The 24,786-nt window shown below is 43.0% G+C and overlaps 1 protein-coding gene across 1 annotated transcript in view; it reads right to left on the bottom strand.

The window, feature by feature from the left end:
* malrd1 (MAM and LDL receptor class A domain containing 1) overlaps positions 1–23,933 on the bottom strand; it is a 43,876-nt gene extending 19,943 nt beyond the window's left edge. Inside the window, exons 1-20 of the mRNA XM_030100093.1 lie at positions 23,771–23,933; positions 23,093–23,224; positions 22,921–23,009; positions 22,585–22,743; positions 19,869–19,960; positions 15,802–15,944; positions 15,566–15,718; positions 14,021–14,126; positions 13,113–13,480; positions 12,595–13,040; positions 10,541–10,628; positions 10,283–10,456; positions 10,026–10,173; positions 9,353–9,509; positions 9,136–9,246; positions 8,043–8,256; positions 7,712–7,959; positions 6,078–6,366; positions 2,658–2,903; positions 1,544–1,701 (exon numbers count right to left, since the gene is read on the bottom strand). Coding sequence (XP_029955953.1) covers positions 1,544–1,701; positions 2,658–2,903; positions 6,078–6,366; positions 7,712–7,959; positions 8,043–8,256; positions 9,136–9,246; positions 9,353–9,509; positions 10,026–10,173; positions 10,283–10,456; positions 10,541–10,628; positions 12,595–13,040; positions 13,113–13,480; positions 14,021–14,126; positions 15,566–15,718; positions 15,802–15,944; positions 19,869–19,960; positions 22,585–22,743; positions 22,921–23,009; positions 23,093–23,224; positions 23,771–23,933 — 3,684 coding nt within the window. The remainder of the gene's footprint in view (positions 1–1,543; positions 1,702–2,657; positions 2,904–6,077; positions 6,367–7,711; positions 7,960–8,042; positions 8,257–9,135; positions 9,247–9,352; positions 9,510–10,025; positions 10,174–10,282; positions 10,457–10,540; positions 10,629–12,594; positions 13,041–13,112; positions 13,481–14,020; positions 14,127–15,565; positions 15,719–15,801; positions 15,945–19,868; positions 19,961–22,584; positions 22,744–22,920; positions 23,010–23,092; positions 23,225–23,770) is intronic.
* Between the last annotated feature and the right edge of the window lie 853 nt (positions 23,934–24,786).

Raw genomic sequence — 24,786 nt, 5'->3', positions numbered from 1 at the left:
AGCATTTAAACTTGTTCTTTTAACCAATAAAGTTCTTAACAACCAGGCTCTATAGAGCTGTTAGTCCCATATCGACCCAGGAGAACACTTGTTTCTCAGAGTGCTGGTCTGCTGGAGGCTCCCAGGTTCTCTAGCAGTAGAACGAGAGGCAGAGCTTTCAGCTATCAGGCTCCTGTCATGTGGAACCAGCTTCCAGTTTTATTTCAGTCTCTACTTTTAAGGCTAGGCTTAAGACCTTTCTGTTTAAAAGTTTAAAAGTTCTAATGGTTAGCGCGAGATCAGCCACCTTGGATCTTTACTGCACTGGACTCCTTTCTTCATACTGTAATATTTCACGATTACTTTCCAATAACATTGTCTCCCTCCTGCAGCTCTCTCTCTCTCTCCCCTCCCCCTCGCTGACAGTGGAAGTGGAGGTCTGTGGTCCGAGCCTCCCGCTCTCATCACGTCTGCAGATTTATGTCTGTTTGCGCGCTGCTCTCTGTCTCAGTCCTCTCCGCTTCTCATCTTAACCGGAATAGCAGAACGCCTCCACCTCTGAGTTTGGTTCTGCAAAGGTCTCTTCCTGGTAAAAGGAGTTTTTCCTTTCCACTGTCGCCTCTGCTTGCTCATGTGGAATTGTTGGGATTTTCTCTGTAAAAGTGTCTAGAAATGACTGTTGTTTTTGGCCCTATATAAATAAGATTGAATTTAATTGAAGTGATGAAGCAGTTTCTGAAGTATCTGGTAACATTTACAGGGGTTGGAAATTCCCTTGTGTGAGTCACAGTCTTGTAAATGTGTTGCCATGTTTCAAATGTCAAAATATTTGGTTTGATTGGCAGAATATCCTCACAGTCATTGCAGATATCTAAACTCGTTTTAAATTTTAACATTTCAGCCGAGTCTTCATCTCACAAGCACAAGCTGGAAGTCCTCGTCTTGCTGGATTTACAGGGAAAATAGTTGAAAACATTCCAACTTGAAAGAAATTATCTTCTCAACCAAAACACCTACACATTAACCTTGAGTTGTACATAAAGTTAAATTAGGTTCAGCGTATCTGCTCCAAACGAGGGAGGGAAGAATAAATCACGGCCGAATTTAAATGGCAGAACGCTGCAAGCGGAGGATTTAATCCCTGAAAGTCAACCATGCATACACAAACTGGAAGGATGAAAGCCTAACAAGCAAGACGCCTTAAGAGCTGGCAGGAGACGGAGTGTGCCCAGATGGAGGGGTAAGGCCTGCTTTTGGGGTGACCGCGATCCCCGCCACTCTTATCCACCCCCGACAGATGCCCCATAGATCCAACAAACAGCGGCGGGGAAGACTGACGGCTCCACTTCTCTTTTTACCGAGTTACAGACACGACAACACAGCAGGGCTGATATGATGAGATTACTGCTTTCATTAACATAATTAAATATAATCGAGTTCCATCTCTGGGCATGCTCGATGTAACGATGTGCGACAGAACGCAGGGAGTGTCCCACAGGCGACAGTTTGTGTGGAAACAGAGTGAGGCCGCACCTGAATCACGACGCCATTCTGCGGGTTTTACCTTGATGAGCAGTCGGATGGTTCCCGAGGCCATGTGGGAAATGTAGTACCAGAAGGAGAGCTTGCAGGTGACGCTGGACTCTTTCCAAACAGAACTCCTCATATGGGCTTTGTCTCCTTTCAGTCCGACTGGGGTCGCTTCCAGAAACACAAAATGACCTGGAAAAAAAAAAAAAAAAAAAGAGAGAAGATGTGATGAAGGGAAGGAGCAGCAGGGTTTTACAAGTCAGAGACGATACAGCAAGGTCACACACAGTGCAGCCAGGGAGTGAGGACGAGGGGTCAAAGAGCAGCACTTAATCCTCAGAGCGCCTGTTGAGCTATCAGGACCGTTTTATTTCTCAGGTCAGAAAATAAGAATAAATGTGACCTACACATAATGTAAATGATAAAATCTGAACTTTGTTTGCATATTCAGGAGTTTTTTAATGTGATAATGCTCAATGCTGGCTAATATAAACCAAAAATAAAATTCTGCTGCAATGCTTCAGCTTTTATTAAGTTTTATTTAAGGCCTTCAGGGTATCCCGACTGGAATTCACAAGTGTTATCAAAGGTTTCACAATAAACAAACATTTCAGTATATTTTTGACGATATTGTTCAGATTATGAGCATTATGGGAGAAGAGGAAACAGTGAGCCAGTCGGTAACAAATCCCTGCATGAAGAGAGATTTCCCTGTCTGCACTGTAAACACTTTCTATCAACCTTTTCTATTTTCAGGACTAAGCAGGAACGTGAACCAAGAAGTCAACGAGCAGGAAAGTCTTTAGGGTTGATTCTAATATGCTTGAAGCAGGAACACCTCCGTCTCATCTCCTAATGCATGCTTGTTTATTTATTCATGCGTCCGGCTTCTTGCTATGCACGTTGTATAATCGAATTCCAGGCCTGCATCAATCACCTGAATTCTCACCTGCTGTAGATTCACACAGTGAGAAGCAGCTCATTGATTTTACCTCTGAAGTGACAAAAACTTGAATTAAACATGAAGGAGAGCTGACACGGCATTTTGGCTTTAATGGGCAGAATTTCATTCTGATTATGTTAGAAGTGTCCCTAAAACTGTGGAAGTGTCTTTTCAAGTTTTGAGTGTGTTGTCTGAAGATACACACCGCTCTCGTTCATCAGCGTGTGATCGTACGGAGGCCGTATCCTCTGGACGGATCCGGCACCCAGCATCCAGTCGAACTCGTCAGCCAGCGAGCTCTTCCATCCGCAGCGGCCGTTCTCGAACGAGCAGGACGTCCCACAATCCTTCTCATCGGTGCCGTCGCCGCAGTCGTCCGTGAAGTCGCAGCTCTGCCTCCGGCTGTAACACCTGCCGTTCTCACAAGGCAGAAGCCCCGAAGGACAGGACCCTGGGAGTAAAGCACACACGCGTCATTCTGTTAAAGCGCAGCACGGCGGGGTTTTAAGGGGTCGCCGGGTCAAATGGTAAGTATGCTGACTCATGCTAGGAGTGGTTTTTTTTTTTCCAAGAGCAAGTCATTTCAGAGGTCAGGATAGCAATAAAGGTAAAGGACACAGACACTAAAAGTGAAATGTTTGAGAAGAATGGAGACTTTTTATTTATTTTTCCTCTTTTCCAGTCCAATAATGCCCAATTACGCTACATTTTGAGGTTTTCGTGTGTCCGTACCGAAACATTTTCACTTTCCACTAAGCTATGAAGACTGCTGAAAAATTCAAGAACAATTCCTCTCTTTAAAGACTGTAACCAATAATGGCAATCAAAATGTTATTTCTCGCCTTAAAAAAACTATTACCGCTCACTTCAGCAGATTAGACTTCAGTATTAGTTTCAGAGCATGAGAAGTCAAGCTAAGAGGAAGACCATTTGCATGCAGCATCAGGGTCTCTTTAAGAGGCTTAGGATAACAAAGAAACGTGGGACTAAGTCGCTGCATCATGGCAGTGGCAGTGCCGGAGGGGGCTGGAATCTGCTTTTTTTTTTTGTAGCCAGACATTCCAGCAGGGTCAGTGCTTGGCTTTAGTTGTAAAGAGAGATGAGGCACGATGAAGAGGGGTGGTCACTGTAATTAAAGCCGGGAGAGGGGTATAAGTCCTTCCTAATCCTTTGTTCCTCTTCAGATGCACAGGACCAGAAGCGATGTGTCTCAACAAAGGCACATGGGAAGCCAGGAAGCCACGGCTCCCCACTGCGAAGCCGGCCTGCTCCCCGGGGTTCTGAAGCTACTTCATCTTTCTCATTTTGTGAAGCTAATGATACTCACAGTCTGCAGATTCTTCTTACCAAGGACCAACTGCTACGTTATGACACTCATTGTTTCTCTGTTAGGGAACAAGTGAACATTTGATCCCAAAATATGATTTAAAAAAAACATCGGGGAGGGTAAAGATTTGATTATCTACACTGGAATACGGAGGCCAGGCCCTGTTCCTAATCTAATCCTCGGTGTACAATTTTATTATCTGCTCAGATTCACTTTACAATATTCCCTTTGTCCTTTTCTAATCCTGCAACCCGAGGTTTAGCAGAAAGACTTGACGGTCAGATACTGTGTGGATTAGCAGCGTTAACACGGCAGCATTGATGATGTGTGTTTTATACAGCAGACAAAGTGACTGATTCATGTGAAACTGTCCATACTCCTGCTCCTTCATAACTCTGGCCAACATGTTTAAATGTTAAATGTTTTATCGATGGAAGCAAAATGTAGTTCAGTATTCAGTGTTGTCTGTGTTCAAATAGTTACAAAAAGCTTTTTTTAGAGGTTTTTTTTCCTTCAGAATATGCTGTTCACCCAGAAAAAGCAGATAAATATGAAATATGACCTCATTTTCTACACTTGCTTTGACCATACAATCTAGATTAACCGAGCTGATGCAACATTTTCCTCAGAAGTATTGCATCGACTTCTGAAATGTTCTTCATTCAAATGAGCCAAGGTTGTAATATCCCAGAAGCCATTTATTCTCTGCTCATATGAGCAAACCATTTGGCTGAAATTCATCAAAACTGCTCTTATCTGCATCGTGGTGGGGTAGAATTGTTCCTAAATCTGTGAAATGACTTCATTTTTCACTCGGGGCTTCGTACTTTCTTTCTTCTTCTTCTCTTCAGTCATTTTGAAGTGTCCGGATAAAGTTAGGAGAAACAGCGGAACGGTTATTTACTAAAAGTAAGACAATGACTACAGACCCAGCACTCTCCTGTGCAACATTGAATTAAGAATGCACTATTAAAAGGTCAGGCATTTCAGAAGCCATAATAAAGAAACAATGTGCTCCAGCTACCGCCCGGCCTTCATCTGGGGAACCGGTCATTTGGAGAAATGTTCTGGAATTCCACTAAAAGCCCAAGTGTGAACGAGGAGGGCTTTTACTGTAATTCTTTTTTTGGCAAGGACAGTGCCTTGTTGGGAATCTGAGTTTATCTCACTGAACTTGCTGCTGTAACAAAACACACAGCCGGTGACTCATCGGACTTCAGGGATCCGTTCCAACAAAAGACCTTCACTGGAGATGAATTGGGTTAATGAGCGCTCAGTTCCTTTAGGTGTCCCACTAACAGTGTGCCAGCGTGTTGAAAAAGAAGAAACTCCCCCGAGTTTTTTTAATTGGCCTGCATTTTCAGCAATGCCAGGATCAATTCTCTACCAGGTCAAGACTCTTCCATGATGAGGACAGGAGAAAGCCACAACCAGATAAAAACAAATTGAAAAAGCACATATTTCTTTTTCCCTTTTGAAAGGATGAAGGCAGTAAATAAGATCGCTAAACAATAATATAAAAACTACTTTTGCACATCATACTTTGAGCTGTGTGTCCATGATGTAAAAGTATATATATAAATGTATAAAACTGTATTTACTATTTCCTCTGAGTTTCATTTAGATAAGATTCGTTAATCAGCAAAAGAACAACAATAAAAAACCTTGAGACTTTCACTGACTGAGCCATTTCATCAAAAGAAATGTTTTAAAAAACCGTCATTTATATCGATTTACTTAATTAAAAAATAAAATTAAAGATAATCACTGTTGCTGCTGTAGCTCATCCTGATGTGTGAAAACAATTAAGTACATTTCACATGAGTAAACAACGAGAATAACTGACAGGAAACTGACTTGCCTTGATTAGAATTAGACTGGGTCCGAATATTTTTTAAAACTACGGCTCATACGGGGTCAGTATCTGTCAAAAGTCGTTAATTCAAAGAAAAGCAGCGGACTGGCCACAGCTCATCCGTGCATGTGTTCTTTGGAAATTGCAGCACTTTAAGGATCTACTGCTAACGTCTTGGTGCCAGACACCACAGCTCACCATCAGGGGTCTGATGGAGTCCACGGCTTAATGTGTCGAGGCTGTTTTGTCAGCAAAAAGGGGATTTTATAAACTTAAACTGGTGGTCAAAATGTTAAAGCTGATTGTTATTGGCTGTAACGTACTTTATTTGAAAACTTTGTGCAAGTCAAAAGATATAGGTCTCATGGGAAAAAGCTTATGAAAGCAGAGTTAAAAACACCTAAATGAGTTAAATCTGAATTAAAGAGGAGCAAACTGTGAACCTGCAGGAGGTGGAGGAGGGCTGGACGACGATTCGCTCGGAGAGGCGAGGAGACAGCCCGGAGAAAAGGTGATATCATCCAAGCAGATGTCTCCCTTCTGACTCCGGCCCACCTTTCCCTCAAACATGACCTGGAAGTCGGCAGAGGAGCTCAGCGGGATCTCCCTCAGCTGCCAGTAGTTCCCCTGGTCGCCCGTCAGGTTCAGCAGGACTCGGCGGCGTCCTTCACTTTTGCTGAACACGCTGAGCGTCCCGATGCCCTCTCCAGACATGTGAAAGTAGAAACGCATCTAGAGAAAGACGAAAAATGAAAGACAATAAATACTACCGTACGATCAAAGTGCTACATATTGATTGGAAATGATCTCACACAACTGGATAATGTAGCATTAAGTATTTCAATAGTAAAAAAGTTTCTGATTCATCTGAGATGTGATTATATTTGTTCTTACTTGGCACAGTTGCCCAGTTTATTTTCCTAAATTGCTCATTTTTATGGCAGAATGAAGAAAGGAAGAGCAGTACTGGCACGTGTAGTTAATTGAGTTTTAATCCACTCAGCTTCAGACACCAGATCAATGAACTTTTTCTCCCAGCCGGTCATTATATTAAAGCGTGGCGGCGCTCCGCCGCTGAAAATCACTGAGGCTGTGATTTTTTTCATAGGCTTCCCCGTCAAATGGAGCCCTGCTCATAAACTGCCGCCGCTCCCCCCTGCTGTCTCTCCCTCCCCTCGGGAGAGGCCGGGCAGGCGTCCTCTGCGTCTCATTTCCCTCCACACTGCCCTCCTCTCACTTTAATTGGGGCCTTTTCTGCTGACTGAGTGATTGATTGACAGGTCAGAAGTGGGAGAAGACGGGAGCGGCGCGCGGAGCAAACTGGGCAGTCAATCAAAAAGTCATTCTCGGCGGAGCATCAGGTTGGAAGGACACACACACACATGTGCGCAAACGCCCACGCGCATACACACACACACACACACACACACACAGAGTATCTAATTGCCGTTTAGTTACATCACATTCTCAGCTTTAACTGCGAGTACAAGTGGGTCATGTTTTCATAATGTATTCCTTAAGACTAACAACTGCAGGCTAATGGGAACAGCAAACCTTTGAGAGAAACACACACTTGGACACTTGCTGTTAACATTTCTATGTGAAATTTGAGACTAAATTTGAAGCCCCTTGTTGTTTTAGCATGAAGTAGAACAAAATGCGTTATCTCATGCAATCTGAATAGCTGTTTCATCCAGCCACTCTTTATTTTATGCTAAGCTGTCTAACTGTTCCTTCTTTTATGGACTATTCATCTAGTTGCGAGACAAAACATTACAGTATTTAAGAGGTTGTTGCACAGAATGCCACCAGGATGACGTGTTTTTGTGGGTTAATACAGAAGGAAAGCGTTGCACTGTTTCCACAACAGACTCTGCAAGAGTTTACTGTATTCACAAAGCAACTGTGAGAGAAACGGTGGACTTGTCCCAAAAGACCAGAGTCCTGGATGACCTTACATAGAGAGCAGTAAGCTCACACAGATAGAGAGAAACAAACAGCGGGAACAATAAAATGAAGGACAATGTCAGACTGCAGGAGAAAAAGAAAAGACTGAAGAACGAAGAGAAGAAGTGACCTTGCACTCGGCGCTCCTGCGGCTCAGTAAGGGTCCGTTTATTCGGGCGGTGTCACCAAACTTCTGAGGGAAGGAGCTCTCCAGGTAGATGTAGTGTCCAGACGGGTCCCTCAGGGTGTGGTCGCTGGATGGCCCCGTTCCCACTGTGGGAGTGCTGCCTGCTTTGATCATCCAATCAAAGTCATCGTCTCTGCTCTGGCGCCAAGAACAGAGGTCGAACTCAAAGCTGCAGCGTCCGCTAAAGCCCTCTGGAAACACCGTGATAAAACGCATAAAATCAAGGAATTAGTCGCTCGGGGGTCATCAGTCAGGCATTAGCAGGAGGCCTCACTGCAGATGTAGGGGTCCTCGTCCGAGCTGTCCCCGCAGTGGTTGATGAAGTCGCACAGGTTGTCCTGAGGGATGCAGTGGCCGTTGGTGCAGGCGAACTCCTCGGAGGTGCACGGCTGGTCTGAAGGCAGAGGTGGGGAGCAGTCCAGGAAGCTGACGTCGTCGATCACGATATCGCCCATGTAGCTGATCCCACGCTTGGCTCTGAACACCACCTGATAAAACGACAGGAGACCAATTCTTTATCTGGACTATCCAGGAGACAGTCTCACTTTTACACACCAAATAAACCGAACTGAACTGAAGCCACTCAGCTGCTGATTGCACCATCAACGCTGATGGGAGTCTCCGGCCTGACAAAGGTTAATGTGCATCCGTGACAGCGCGCAAAGGCCGTGGTATTTGGTCAAAAGGATGACTTCTCCCGAACAATCAGGCCACCGGAGCTGAGAGTGGATTTCTGTCTTCCTGCACTCACGCTCACCTGGGATAACCTCACCCGGGAGACAGCCGGCACACTGTGACTGTCACATCCACCGCTAAAGACTCATTAGACGAAATTAGATTCAGTCTGTTCGTCATCGATCGTCAGGCAAGCATGTCGGATTCAGTACGCCGTGGCTTATATTAGCTCAATAACACTAATCTGTCAGTAGTTTAAGAGGGTGTCCTTCAACTCACGCTATGTCAACAGTCTCAATCACTTGTGCGTGATTATAAAACCAAACAGTGAACACGCCTTCTCAAAAAGGCTCCCGAGAAAGATCAATATGAGTGAAAGGATAATGTCACTCCGGCAGTAAAAAAGGTCGGTTTAATCATCGGAGACATTTGTTCTCTGTCTGTATTCCAGGATTGAATTATAGTGGTGCTTCCAAACTACAAGGATGTGTCTGATGAGAAAGAGGTGTAATTTTTTTAATACATTCATATTTATAAAGCCAAACGACACACAGTGAGGGAACGTGAGGACTTGATAAAAGAAGAACCCTCATTGGATGCAGGGTTCTAGATAACATGTATACGTGCTGACCAATGGCTTTCTCATTTTATCAAATGAAATTGCTATTAAAAAAAAAAAATCGAATGCAGACCTGGAAGTTGTTTGATAAACCCAAGAACACTTCTCCCCGTCGCCATTTGTTGCCTTGGTTACCAGCCTGAGACCAAACCTCCTGAGTGGCATTTCCTCGCTTCAGCAGCACCTGCAGATATTGCAGAAAAGGAAGAGGTGTGAATATATTTCTGTAACTCAATAAGGCCTCCTGCATCAAAATGAGGAGTGATGATAAACGCGTCGTCTCAGCTTACCTGCAGGGATCCGATAGTGAACCCGTTCATGTGGTACCAGAAGACCAGGGTGCACTGGGGCCCAGTGGAGGAGATGACAGGCGTCTGCAGGTCAGCGACTTGACCGTAGCCGCCATTAGAACTGTCTGCATTCATATACCAACCCTCTGGACTGTTACTACCAGAGGAACATCAGAAAAAACACAGAAAATCTCAGACTGAGAAGCAAGCCACAGCTTCCCTTTTCTTTTTCACTCATCCTTCATCTATTAGACCCACATGGAGATGCTGCAGAAGCAAGAAACTGACTTTAAGTTTGATGGAGAGCTTATGAAAGAAGATTGAGCCTGCAATTCTGGCTAAGAGAAGAAATTACCAAAAAGTATCAGTCAGAAAGATGGTGCAGCCATCCGCCTGCTTCTACCACCCACTCCGTGAAACACAGATCAGAATTGAAGCTGCAAGCAGCCTTGAATGTGTCCTCGCTGCTTGTGGAACTCTAAATGTGACTGTTAGTCATCATATGGATGCCATTAGGGCCAGAATAAGATCAAATGTGTGAAAATTAAAGTCAATCGGAGCATGTAGACCCACTTCCTGTTTCATTGTGAAACATCAAACTTTGTCAATGTCCTAAAGATTTTAATAACTTTTACACACGTTTTCACTTGAAAATTAAAAATGTCATTCTTACAGTGTATGGTCGTGAACAGGACGATGGTACTCCTCTCCTTCATGAATGCTTTCGCCTTGATTAGGTGACCAGCTGAATGCATGGCTTGCGGCCGAAGGCATCAACCAACCACAGGTGTCGCTGCCTTCAAAACCACAGCTCTCCTTCACTGAAGGGAGAAGAAAATAAACATGGATAAGGTGTAAAAAAAAAAAAACATGGCAAAATATAGGAGGTGAATTAAACAAAGACACAAAAAAGAATCATGGCCTTCGTACCACAACTTAATTCATCTGATCCGTCAGAGCAGTCCCGTCTGAAGTCACACACTTGTTGAACGGGAACACACTCTTCACGTATTCCACAAGCGAATTCTCCTTCACGACAGTAATGGGGCTCAACTGTCGGGGCGGTCGCTGTGGGGATTGTAGAATTCTGTTTGGGGAGCTCTCCTATTAAAATAACAAGTGAAATAAAACAACCTTTACTTGAATATAAAAACAACAAACATCCATGTTTAGTGTTTGACCGTCTACCGTCATAAGGGTCACAGTCCAGAAAGGAAAGGTCATCAATGGCAATGTCTCCATGAAAATCATCTCCAACGGTGCCCTCGATTAAAATCTGGGACAGGAAAAAAAAATGTCAGTGAATACACCATAATAATCAGTCAAGGTTAAAGGTCATATGTTAAGATTGTTTATAAAGTTCCTCATGCACACTTAATCCAGTCACACAAAGTGGTTCTATTTCTGTTCCTGCAGACAATCAGCAATTATAGAAAGAATTCAGCTTCTCCTGATTCATACATGAAACAGGTTGACAGCTGCTTTGATACCTGTATATTTAATACTACAGGTATGAATGATGAGTGTATTTCTGATTTTTGCATACTCTAATCAACGAATGTGAATAAATACGAGCTGTCTTTTCAGTCCTATATAGGTGAATAAAATGGGACGGACAGTAAGTGGAGAAGTTTTTCTTCAGCTCCTCTGAAAAGCAACACTTTGTGCTTTGACATTTAGTGGGCAGATAGAAGCAGCAGCGCTCCTCCAACATCTGCTCTCTGGATTACTAGGCAGCCTCCGGGGGGTTACGTCACACGCAACAGAATATCACTGTATTCTGTGAAAAAAACATCTTAAAAAGAGACATTTGTAAATTAAAAAAAAAGAAAGAAAAACACAACAGGACTGGATAAAAATAAAAGAAAGCACTTATGCCGCAAACTGAGAATAGTTGTGTTGCTCAAGGACACCTAAACATGTGGACAGACAGGGAATCAAACCTGCAACCATCCAATTAAGAAACAACCTGCTTTACCAACCGAGCCACAGCTGCAACAATCAATTTAGAAATTTATTAACCAACCACAGTCCGTGGAGAAGTACAATATAAAATATAAATAATCAACACAGAGACTCTGCACATAGTTTAAAGGAAACAGCTTGAGCCATGAAAGTGATGTTTTCTCCTGATAGCGTCATTTTTAATAATCACCCTGGTCCACATGTGCACCGCATAATATGACAATCACAACAACAAAATAAAGCCTGTTTAAGCAGAATCTGAAGGAGGCAGCGTGGGAGTATTTGGGTTCTTGAGTCGTCATATTAGCATAATTAAAGCACCGGTGTGACAAAACAAATATTTAAATGCTCTTTGAATAATCAGACATTTCCACTTCCTCCCTACGCAAACGATGTGTCTTGAAAAACAATCTAATCACCTCTCTTGCTGAAACTTGCAAAAAGCTACAAAATGAGTCAAATTCTTGTAGCTATTCCCAGTAGTGTTTTTTTACAGCTGTATTTGTCGTCCGATCATTTCCACTGTCATCAAAACGCAGTATTAAGCCAAATTGATCACCGTTAAATGTGAATTTAATTAAGTGGTATGTCTTCTTTCCTGCATTCACCCTTTCTGAAGTCAATTAACTTGACAAACTGAGGCTCTGTTTTAAACGCCACAGAGGAGGGAAAACTCTTTAACTGCCCCGTCAAGTTGGACTCACTCATGAGTAATAACACCGCGGCATCAATCTTGAGGGATCGATGTGGAGCAGTGGGGCTATTAAACGGATCTTCATCAGGAAATGCTGGAGCGCATTCTTAAAAGCAGACTCCTAGCTGGACTAGCGGAGCATTGCATCCTGTTGTGAAGCTGTGTTCAGCTCCAGTCTGCATGTCTGTCTTTACATCCACAAAAAAATCCAGCATATAAAAAAAAAATCTTCTCAAAAACAGGCTGCAAAACCAAAGCACCAAATAATAACTAGCAACAGGTGACAATATCCGAGCCTGGATACACCACAGAGGGAGATGAAGTGATGATACATGAGCCTGGGGAAGGTAGGCCTGTAAGGTGAAGGATGACAGAAGACTGAAGACAGGCTGAGAACATAAAACCATGAAATACAAGAACATCAGGAAACACATCGTGAAAAGAGAGCCAAGCGTGAAACCAGAAATTTATGGCTGCCTATACGGACTGAATTGAAAACAGATACAGACAGACTGCATGAAAGTATATATCTGTCACCTGATGCTAAAAAAATATGAAGTGAATTCATTCTTTCGTGGGTCACCTGGAACGGCCGGGCACTGCTGATGTAGAGAGTCTTCCTGTGCCACAGGTTCCCCTGGTTTCCGTATCGCACCCACAGCATCTGACCCCGGCCGGCGGCGTAGGTCCTCACGTACACGGCCAGACGGAACACGTGCAATCCGTACATGTGGTAGTGGAAGCGGAAAGCACAGTGATGGCGGGACTTGGATTGGCCCTGTCGCTGCAGGTGGGTGGGTTGGAAGACCGGACTCAGCAGCACGGCCGTGTCCTTGAACGCCTGTGGGACCGAGGACTCGATGTACAGGTAGTGTCCGTGGCTGGTGCCTAGCGTGTGGTCCTTCCAGGGGCCCGTGTTCATGGACGGAGTTGGGCCTTGGATGAGGGCCCAGTCGAACACGTCTTCCCCACAGTGTTCCTGCTTCCAGTTGCACAGCCCGTCCTCGAAGTTGCACTGCAGCTCTGGAGCTGAAACACAAGAAAGAATCAGTTTCTGGGAAGGGAAAAGGCAACACGAAGTGGCAATAATTCTGCACTCACAGCATCCCTCCTCGTCCGATCCGTCCCCGCAGTCATCCACGAGGTCGCAGACCTGCAGGCGCTCCACGCACGCCCTGGTGTGCACGCAGTGAAAGTGCGTATCCGTGGGGCACTCCGCCGCCGCTGGCGGCATGGAGCAGTTCCTGAAGGTGATGTCGTCCAGCGCGGAGACGCCGTCAAACACACCCAGGCTGATTTTCGCCAGGGCGATCTGGAAGGGCTTGTTGATGCGTCCCAGCTGCACGGTGGCCTGGTACCAGTGAGGCCCTTGGTCATACAGCACTCTCCATATAGTAACAATGTTTTCATCTCCCTCAATTCGAAGGTACATATCGGCCGCTCCGACAGATAAACCAGAGTTGTAGTGCCTGAGGCGGGGAGAGGTGGAGGGTTACATTTATACAGCCGTGGATAACATCATGTCAGCTCCTTTATATTATACTTCAGCAACGATCTCCACCTAAAGACTCCATTTGAGATACCGCATATGCGTGTTGGACATAAAGCATGAGGGGTTTTTGCTTACTGTGAAGAAAAAGGACATTTATTAAACCCTCTTGCACTTTTCTGCCTGAAGAACTCCTCCAATCACCCCACTGGAAAAATATAATTTGTCATCTGTCATAAACTTTCAGGGTCCATAAAGCTGTCAAGGCCTGACAGATTCAGATGTGTATCGTCTCATTGTGTGAGACTGTGAAATGAGAGAAAAGCTAAGAGAGCAGAGCTGAGACAGGTGAAGTGATGGGAGGAGGAGGAGGAATCACACAGACAGACAGCAAATGCATAAAAAAAAACCCTGAAAGTGTATGTGAAGCTCCAGATTGAATATTATAATGAACTGTTATGAAGATATCGGTTAACTTGCACACTGAGGGATGGCTGGCGCTCTACAGCTCGACTCTCACCAGAAGGTCATGGTGCAGCCAGAGGCCGACTGCTGGAACAGGGGTCCTCGGAGAACGGCCCTCGGATACAGACTGCTGCTGTTTTTCAATATGAACATAAAATGACCTGCAGCGAGCGAGACGACAATTAGCATTCAAATCATACACGGTGTCTATTTTATTTTAGTTCCACAAACAACCAGACTGTCAGCGAGTCACCTTTGGAAATGCTGAAACTGTTGCGGAAGAAGACAGCTGAGGGGTTTATTTACTGAAACGCCATCTTGCATTGTTATAGCTGCCAGACGGGTCATGAATACCTCTACCGCTGGGATGTTTGTGCATGACAATGTCTGCTTTAAAAGAATGAAATATAAACAGAATATATATTGTAGCAAAGGAAGCTGCCACAAGGTGTTAATCAGACAGGTCAGGGTTTGTTTACTCAGAGCAAATGTGAGAACAGCAGCTAAACGCAGCAGGGACGAGCACCAGACACCAGACGGTTCTATTTCACACAAATCAGCAAACTTTTCTGGTTTGGAAGCAAACTGGAAATACTTATGAGAAACACAAATGAGGGACAGGTTCATGCTTTCCATAGGATAATGTTGTGTATCTCAAGAGGCACACCAAGAGGCATACCGAATGGCTTTTGTAGTTTTTACTTTAGAAAAATGTGTGCATATAAATATATTTTTGTACATCATATAACAATCCGCTGAGTCGCTGTGTTTTTAAACCTCCTAAAGAATTAAAAGTGTTGCTGATTATTGATGTTATGTGGCCTAAATTAAATCGACCTGGTAAAACGTATTTTCAAAATAATGCAAGCAATAGTTATGCTAATTGGCAAGCAAAAAATAATTTTAGTTCTGGCTTGGACATAGCTATGTAAGCTAGCTTGGTTTCTTAGAAAGTCAATCCTCTGACTTTGTAAACAACTTAATTTTGTCAAAAAATTTGCATTTGATAAGATTTGACCGGTTTTTAGGTTCAGGGTTAAGATTAAGGGTTTAGATTAAGGGAAAACAAATTTAATATATTTATATCTATATTTGTCATATAGTCAGCTTTTTTATTAAAATTGCACTTTAAATATATAGTCTTATAAAACCAAGTGACACACAAAAATAGACCTGATCTGAAGCAGGATATGAGCACCTTCAGAGGGGATTTCTTGGCTGATATTAAAAGACAAACTGCCAAACAAGCTGCTTGAACAGTTCCACAATCTTGCATATTGCTGCAGAGCAGATACGTCTCAGAAAGACCCACAAAAGTATCTCTAAACCTTTGAACTGTGTCTGCACAGTTTTCCAAATTTCAACTCGACAGAACATTAATTCACAGAACGTTCAAGGGACGAATGAATTATGATGTCATCCTTAATGGGCAAACCGTAGTATGATGAATTAAATTATTCACATTATCGAAAAGCATCCCTTTAAAACACACCTGTTTCCAGGTATTTCTGACCAATCAGATTGGATGCAGACCATCACATTCCCTTCAGTACCTTTTCTTGGATTAAGCGTGTAAATCTGGGACGTTTGTTGAATCTACCTTCGCTGGTGTTTGTAGAGTGGTCCAGTGGAGGCGGGCGGCCATAGTAGTCAGAAGGAACCTCCGGAGATGAACCGCGGACCCAGTCAAAGCCGTCCCCCAGTGTCAGCTCGTACCAGCCACAGGACCCGTCCTCAAAGTTACACTCCGAGGCTGCAGGGGCAGAGCGAGCAGGGGGGGTCACTTTGTACGTAAATTCATTGGAGGCCTTGAAGGTTGAGCCTAAAAGAACTCACGGCATCCGGCTTCGTCCTCTCCGCGAGGGCAGTCCCGGGTGAAGTCACACACTCTGCTCTCCTCGATGCACTTCCCGTCCTGACAGGCGAACCAGAGAGGGGGGCAGGCGGGAGCGGTGGGCGAACTGCTCTCAGCTTCAGGGGTCGGGAACGAGATATTAATGCAGTGACAGACTGGCAGGATTCAGGAGAAAGAGGCACTTTGATGAGCCGCAGCTTTTAAAATCAGATGAAGACAGACCGCACGCGGAGTTTCCGCTGTTATCGCTGACTACCGTCATGTCATTTTGTCAGTAAAAAGCTCTCTCAGGACATCGTAGTGGATTAATATAGATGCGCTCAGCCGCGTCCAGAAAAGAGTAAGTACATCAGCTCTGTTATGGAGAATTAGATTCAGCTGTAAAGTGATGAATGAAGATCAGATGTTTTGATCAATAAAAGTCTAAGACCTCATTTTTTAGATGAGCTCAATTTTACTTTCAGCTTATGAAAAGTGTTGGAGACACATTTGAGAAATGACTCAATACTTAAATGGCTTTTGGCTCACTGATGAAAGGAAACCTTTGAAAGGTTGCTGTTTTGAGGTTCTTGTTGTAACTAATGCTCGAAACGAGCCTTTCACAGAAGCAGACGCCAATGAAAGGCGTTAATACAGGAAAGGATTTGGATTAGTGCAGCTTTAATTCCTACAACTTGGTATATTATCAAGTAGTCTGATGTCTTTAACACAATGAATCCAGGGGAGGAAAGCGAGGCAAGACTAAGGAATGAGGGACACTGACAAGCATCAGAGAGGGCAAAAACAAACAAAAAAATGCGAGGATTCAAGCATGAAGCAGAGGAAAATTCACAGGAACACTGATAAAGACCAACAGACAAACTGACTCCGGCAAGCCTGGGCATGAAACAAATCCACACGGGGAGGTGAGAGGCGACAGGAAAAGGCTGACACCAATCAAGGATAACCAGGGAGGTGAGCGACACAAGGTCGGAGCTATAAGACACTCAACCGAACACTGGCAGGGAGCATCAGTCCAGGCGTGGCCGAAAAATACAAACTGTCGCAGAACCAGAAAGACATCACAAACCAGCAGAAAACAACCAGAAAACCAGCACTACGGCATGGATGCCTTGATTATCTGGTGCTCATTTCGATAATAAAGCCATACTGTCATTTTCTAATGAGTATGTTTACGAGAGATCACTCAGAAACCTGGAATATGGGAGTAGTTGAAACATATTGCCTTTCTTCTATCATCTCAACTGGACAAAACCTGGAGCTCATTTAGTTTTCTGAATCACTTCAATCACACCCCTCAAATCCAGATCTGTTAGTGGCCTCATTAAAAACCAAAGGAGATTGTACAGAATCACATCAAGGCTTCAAAAAAGAAAACCATTCAGCTTTAGAGGAAAAGTGTCTGAAAATCCCATATTCAATTCCACGCTTAAACCTTTATAAACAAGGGTCCTCATGTTGAGAGTTGTTGGTTTGCTGCAAACACCTGAATGTATTTCGTGATACACTTTATAAGGTGTTTTATAACTGTCATCATTAAAGATACATTAATCTTTCAAGTTGAAGTAAATCATAAATAAAGTGCTTTAGTCACTGCCTGGCCACAAGTTATACAGACAGCAAAAGCCTTATTCCCAAGCATTACACAAATTTAATACTTCATTTAACTCAAATTAAATGTAGCCTCCAACACACTCCGGCCACAGCACCACTACGAAAACAAAACAGTAACGCAGACGCATCATTTCTACTCAAACAGGTAATAAATCCTACGTTGGCGAGCTCCCAAAGCATGACAAACATGCACCCTCCAGACTTATAAACACTTTGATATACGGTAACACATTGTGTGAAGGAGGTGTCAAACTTCATCTGCAAACATAATTTTTACCGCACAACCATTTTATTGCAAGCAATTATTTAATGATTATACAGCTGTTATTTGTGACAGTGACCTTAATCTACATGCACAGATACCATGAGGCCGTATTTCAATACTATAAATGCATCAGCTCTCTAAGAAAGAGGATTATAAAGTGCAAGTAAGTGACTGTAACGACCTGTAGTTAGTAGTATCAGTGATCCATATATAAAAACCACATCTTCCTTCATTTGAGGCTGTACTGATTTCAAATACATAGTTTTTCTTGTTTTACTGTGATTTTTAATGTTTTGTTTCATCATTTCTTCACTGCAAGAACTGTAACAGGAACAAGCTCGGTCTGAGTGTGAGATTTTCAGGAGTTTTGTGAAGCAAGAAAGATGCTAATCGTTTCTGCCGAGGTGGAGGGTCTTTGATAAATCCACTGTCAAGACGAGAAGACGGATGGAAACAAAGGGAGCGTTTTTCAAGGTGACACTGACTTGTCTCATCCACTCAGACGTGTTAAGCCCGGCTCGGTAATGGTCCGATGAACTTTCCAGTCTGCCACACCAATAACTGTGTCTCATGACTTTAATTACCACTTTCATCTGACTTAAATCAAGATAAAGTGGAGCATTTTTTTTTCCAAATCGGACAGGCCAAAACAGCATGAAGCACAAAACTGAAAGCTCAGATGGTATGAAACCATCTATTTGTAATCTAATCCAGTAATCCTTCCCCCCCTGGGCTCTGTTTGATCTCATGTTTTGGTCTCATTCGCTGCTGCATGCTGCTAATCACTCACAACTTTGGCATTTTAATGCTAAAAAGACAAAGACAAGACCAAAAGAAATGGTGAACCAAGCTCTGAACTGAGCGTTCAGTTCTGCGATTCTCATTTCACGACGCCATTGTGAATGAAAAAGTCTCCAGTGCAGCCATTTTGAGCTCTCAACTGCAAAAATAAAGTTTTGCAAATGTTCAGTGACTCACTGCTGCTGTATTTATATCCATTTGTTCTCCTCCCCAGAATTTGCCACAGTACTTTGAATGATGAGTGGCTGCTGCACAGAAGAAAGTACTACTTTCTCCTGTGCAGCAGCCACTCATTCATCTTCATCCATCTGCAGTCCTGCTTCACGTCACATCCGTCCAGATTCACGCTGCACACACAGCAGCGTCTAGACGGCATCAGATCACGATATCGCCACCCTTCGATACGGTTACATCATGCTGCAGGCTAATTGTCCTCAAGATTACTCAACTTGCTCTCGCCGCGCTCACTGTGCCCAATAAATCAAGTTACGTCTCATTAAGCACTTCTGTCATTTCAGTCCAAGGTGAAGAATCTGAGTCCAGAACAGAAACAGGAGTTATCGATAAGACTCAATTTGCCAAGAATAGAAGGGAGGATTTCCAAAATGGCCTGACACACCCCACGGGGCAATCAGGGCCATACTATACTGCAGGGGTTGGAAATTCCGGGTCAAAAGGATTTTAATGTGTCCTCACTTCAAAACAAAAGAAACCTGAGGATGTTATTTTCACAAGTTGGGCATGGAGCAAAAGCATTGAGATTGGAAGTAATCCTGAATTGTGACGTGATAGTATTTCAGAGAAATCCGTCAAAAAGTCACCGAGACATTTCACTCAGGACCTTACATTTTAGCTGCAAACTTCAATAAGAAGATGGGGGGGGAAAATGCGAAGGCCACAGGTTGCACTCTAAACACAGCGATCAATCACCTGCTGTTTATTTTATGGGCGGAGAGCGGGAACATCATCCTATATGAGATGAATAACAGCGGCTGTGAAGGTACTCTGTGCTGTATTTATTTAGCTTCTCCAAAGCAACATGTTCACATTCCATCCAGGTGGACACTGCTTCATCGAACACTCCCAACCAAGACGTTTAACTACTGTAAATCATTTTCATCACTACAACAGACACAAATACACTCATGCAGTGAAGTCCTGACAGCTCTGCGGTAAGCACTATTTTAACGATTCAGTTCTTCTGTTGTGAATCCCGTTCCGGATGTTTTAGTGTCCGCGCCAGCTTTTCATCAGTATTCTAAACAAGGCTGTGGCCGTCTGTTTATGTGTGGCGATATTTCAAAATGTCAAGGCCCGAGCTTGTCCCGCCTGTGTAGTGAGATGTTATTAATGGTGGCCGTACCAGATACAATCATGCAGCCGGGACTGAAGGATAAGTCGTCGATGGCGAGGATTTCAGAGGCCTCGCCGTCGCCTGAAAGTCTCCCTCGAATCACCACCTGGTAAGATACACAGAAAGAAAAGAAACCATATCAGCCTGTATTGTCTGGTGTGTGTTATGATAAAATACAAGCTCCTGTGAAAGTAAGAGCATCAAGATATCAAATGATTCATTTCCAGTGAAAAATATGTTGCTACCTTTGAATTTTCATTTTTAAAAAATCCAAAGCAATCTTAGTTAATCAGGTTTGTATGGAGTTGTGTCACAATTACTGAAAGCGTTATTGGGTTAGAACCACATAATGAGCTTTGTGACGCGATATTCACCTTGAACACATCGATATCATTAACGCATTGGAGAAATTATACGCAGTTTCCTAAAGATGCAGCCTGAGATATCATATCATCAAGGTCAAATCTCACGTGGAGATGAGTGCTCTCCTGAGAAATGGTGGTTATTACATCCCTGAACCACGATGAATCATTTTCAGCAAACTGAATTGAAGACACTCCTGGTTTAAGGCATTTTTCTTAAATTGATTATTTTAAAAAGAAAAGAGGAAGTAAGATAAGTCTTCCTTGCGAATAAAACTAATTTTTTTATTTAAAAAAAAAAAAAGCATCTTTTAATCCCAAGAGTAGTGGATTGATTCCAGTGTAAGATTATTATCATAAAGACGGTAAACACGGTTCCTCCCAAAAATTACTGCTACTGGTGTGTGAATGAATAAATGAATAAATGAATATGACAGACATGTATCAGCAGCTTGATGCTAAACAGATTAAAATCTTCTCAGCCTGGCTCCTATCAGGGTATCAATACCCAGGTCCAAGTCCACACATCAGCTTTATCTCCACCAGCACTGTTTAACTGCCCGGAGTTTACGACTGATTCACACAACCAGAAGGCTGATTTAAAATTCCAACGCGTAGCAATGAGCGTGCAGAATCATTCATTCATTCATTATTTTCCTTTCAAAGCCGTGCGACTATCAGATCCAGACACTGTATTCTCGCGCTCTAAAATCCTGGGGTATTTTTATCCACCAAGTCATTTTTTTTTTTTTTTGTCTGCAAAAAGCCTCTCAACAAAATTCCCCTTTAATCACATCATAGATTAGACTTTCTGCTTACAGTTGCAGCCCAAATGTGTATCTATGAGTGAAAACCTTATCGAAGCCGGTCAAAGCCAAAACCTCAAACACAACTTGAAGTCATCGCGCGACAGGATGTGGATAAATCTGGGGAATACAGGGGTGATCTGTGTTTACTCCGGCCGAATTCGGTGACAGATGGCGGAGGCAGAGGAGAGGAGAAGGTGACACATCGGCGCTGCGAGGATTCTGGAGGGACCCGGACAGCAGGAGTCCAGATGGCCTCTGAAGCGTCCAGCCGGGTCGACTCTCCCTTTCCACTCATAAACACGACACTCCTGGAGTGCTGCTCACTTCTGCTCTCATGAACTTCATTATTTTGAAGGAACCTCACTCATAGCATGTCCATACTGTTAATGTGAAAGATTTAAATCTGATATTCTAAACGTTATGATGGATTATATGAATTCATGAATTTTAGTTAATCAACAGCCACATCACAGCTGTCCCTGCTGCTCTGATTTTATTGCCTGTTTTTATATCCTTAAACAGCGAAGCTCCTCCTCAATCATAAAAAAATATAATTATTTATGAGCCTATTCGCTACCTGAGATCCTGGAGAAATTTCATTTTATTTAAAGGTCGACTCAGCCCTTCCTGTTCAGTCTCAATTTTGTGGAAGTACCTGAGAATGTCAAACAGGAAAAGTCAGATTCCTGCTTCAAATGTCTTTCTAAAGTTTATTTTCATACTTTGGTTGGTGATTTTTCATATTTCTGATATTTTACTGTTTTTTTAATGATGTTTGATTTTATGTTCTTAAAGGCTTAAACTATGGATGGATGATGTTAAGCTCATTCATCCTCATTTCTTTGGTTATTATAACTATGGTTTGTTCAGGTTCCTCCTGGTGTATGACACATTTATCTTCTATTATTCTGCTCACCCTCAGCAGAGAAACATTATCATTCATTCATGCTTTTAACGGTGTGTTTCCACTCTGACTTAACTGATTCAAATCGTTACGAATGCTTTCCGATCGTTGCATAACTTTCTAGTAAGTCCTCAAAAATTGCTTTTAAAATTAAATTTGTGTTTAAAAAAAAAAAAAAAAAAAAGACGTTCTTTTCGTTAAAAGTGGGTTTCAAGGTCTGATAACATCAAGGTTCATACTTTGCAAGAATAAAGATACCGTGTCTCTCCCGGGACGGAGAGGAAGAATACCATCATTCTTTCCTCTCGGTCCTGGTTTGGGAGTTCACTCAGTCTCTTCTCGACACATCATCTGGGCAGACAGTGTGTTCTCTGATCTGTGAAGTGGGCGTAGTGGGCCCGTTTCCTCCCAGGAGTCTGCACACAGATCCACATAAATTATGAAGCGTCGGAACAAGAGTTAGCTTCGTTCTCGTTCTTGTCACCTTGAGGAAACAGATGTCGGTGTTCTTGTTCTCGAACATGTTTCCACCTTCAGCAGTCGCCCAAAGCAAACTTCAGTCGCAGGATGAGGCTGTCGTTCCCCCACTTATCACTAATTTTGTGTAATTTACAGACTTTTTCAATGTTAAACAGCAAAATAAATCTTTACAGACCTGGAAGTTTTGATCGCTGGGAACCTGAATCTGTGTCCGCAGCCACTCTGGCCTCTGTGCGGAAAGTCTCCAGACCTCTGAGCTCCGACCAGCTGGATCGCTCACAACCAGCACCTGCAGATCTCCATGTCTCGTCCCAACGTAGTGGTAGAAACTCATCTGATGAATGAATGAACGAACGTGAGAGGGAGCGGATCAGCTGACACCAGATGACGTAAAGGTATTCATGAAAGTATCAAATCTTAACGCTGATAAAAAGAGACATTTAAAATATAAAATAGAAATAATAATGGGTTAAAAAAACATGAATGATCGAAAGTTTGAATGAAAAATAACCTTGCAGGTCTGACTGAGCTGGAATAGAGGACTGTACAGGTCTGCTGTGGTTTGGTTTCCTCCAACAGGTGACAGAGACAGAAAATATGCTGAGGAAGAGAAGAAAAGCATGTATATTTACATCGTTCGTAATAAACACCCTTTTTAATGCTGAAATCTCAGCTGCCTCCACCTGAAGTCCTGTTTGTGTGGTCGTGCTTGAGTCCTGGGACCTCTGTGGTTCTGTTCCATCCAGAAATATCCTCTGGGTTTCGGACGAAGTCGCAGAAATCCTCCTCAAAGTCGCACCTCGTGTACGTGGAACCTGAAACAGGAACATTTAAACCTCCAAAAAACTCAAACCCAAGCAGGAGAATCTGTGTGAACCCTAAAAAAATGATTATGAAAGCTAAACTTTTAAGAGAAGTAGTTTGATTAGAGGAAAATCAATGTGAAAAGCAGGAAATAGGTTGGGAAATGTATTTGTAATAGACAAAAAAATTATAAAGTACAAATTTCCTAGTTTCAAAATCCAACTTTCAGCAGGAATATTAAAGATGTGTTACTTATGTCAGAAAAGACAGATTTCACTGAAGCTCATCACACACTTTTTTAGTTAGGTTGGTTATGAAGGAATCTCCACAGTGGCGTATACTGCAGATAGGGATCAATCATCTTGACTAATGAGAGGAAATTTACTCCCAAAAGCAGTTAAAGTGTCCTGTAAGTGTTTGAGTTTCACATTTACATAATCAATGAAGCGCAGCCACCTGTAAATTCTCAATAACCCTCCTCCAGAACAAAGCTGACTGCATTCAGTCTGCTTCTCTTCAATTCTCCGCGTCTCCAGGCTTCAGCCGTAAATACTCACAGTTGTTTTCATCGCTGCCGTCTCCGCAGTCGTCAGTGAAATCACACACGGAGTCCTCGGCCACACATGAACCCTGGGAGCAGGCGAACTCCTGACACGAACAGGCTCCGGCGGGCCCAAAGGCCACGGCCACGGCCAGAAGCAGCGGCAGCAGCAGCGCCATCGGCGGCCCGACGTCCCCTCACATAAATCTCCTTACATTTAAGTTCAGCATTTTTGCCATCGGGAAATATAAAAATAATCCGAGTCTCAGTGGAGCTTTTCCGCTCTCTTACAGCGAACCTCGAGCTGGTATTGATCCTGTGTGTGTGTACTCAAGCTGCGGGCACGCTGTAAAAGGCAGTAAATGGCGTTTTATGGCTCTTACTCAATGGCAGTAACCATGTCACTTCAAGGAAGCACACATGCAAATCTCAGCGGCAGAAACATTAGGCGGCCCCAACATGGTGAAACATGATAAGATTTTACAAAAGTATTTGAGAAAATGATATCACAAGTTGAATATCTTAAGTCAGAGATGTGACCCATGGCTCTGTAGCCACAAGTGGCTCTTCAGCCCCTCTCTATTGGCCCCTTGAGGCTTTCACCAAATTTTGGTTAATGGGGGAAAAAAAGAAAAATCTTATTTTTGCTTTGATTTGCACACCAGACTCAATTTCAAAACGTGTCTTTTCACTCCACTAAAATAAGGTAAATGAACAAGTAATAAATAAGGCAAAAGAGTTAATTTACTGAATGCAGGATAAAATGGCTTAAAATAGCAAAAATAGCTAAATCCCACAAGACAAAGTGTAGAGAAAACATTTTTCAGAATGGTTCAAATGGCTGGAAGAGACTGAAAAGGAAAAAACAAACAAACCATAAAACAAGCAAAACTGCTTAAATGGGGAAACAAAGTTTAAATTTCTAAAATGACTTAAATAGGGAAAACATGCCATTATACCATTATAAATTCTGAGGAAATTTCAATATTGTATAATATGAGATACAGACTTTCTAGATATCACAAAACATTA

The sequence above is a fragment of the Salarias fasciatus genome, chromosome 9 (genome assembly GCF_902148845.1).
Source record: "Salarias fasciatus chromosome 9, fSalaFa1.1, whole genome shotgun sequence".
Lineage (NCBI taxonomy): Eukaryota > Metazoa > Chordata > Actinopteri > Blenniiformes > Blenniidae > Salarias > Salarias fasciatus.
Note: the sequence above shows the minus strand (reverse complement) of the source record. Positions and strands in the feature narration are given on the sequence as shown.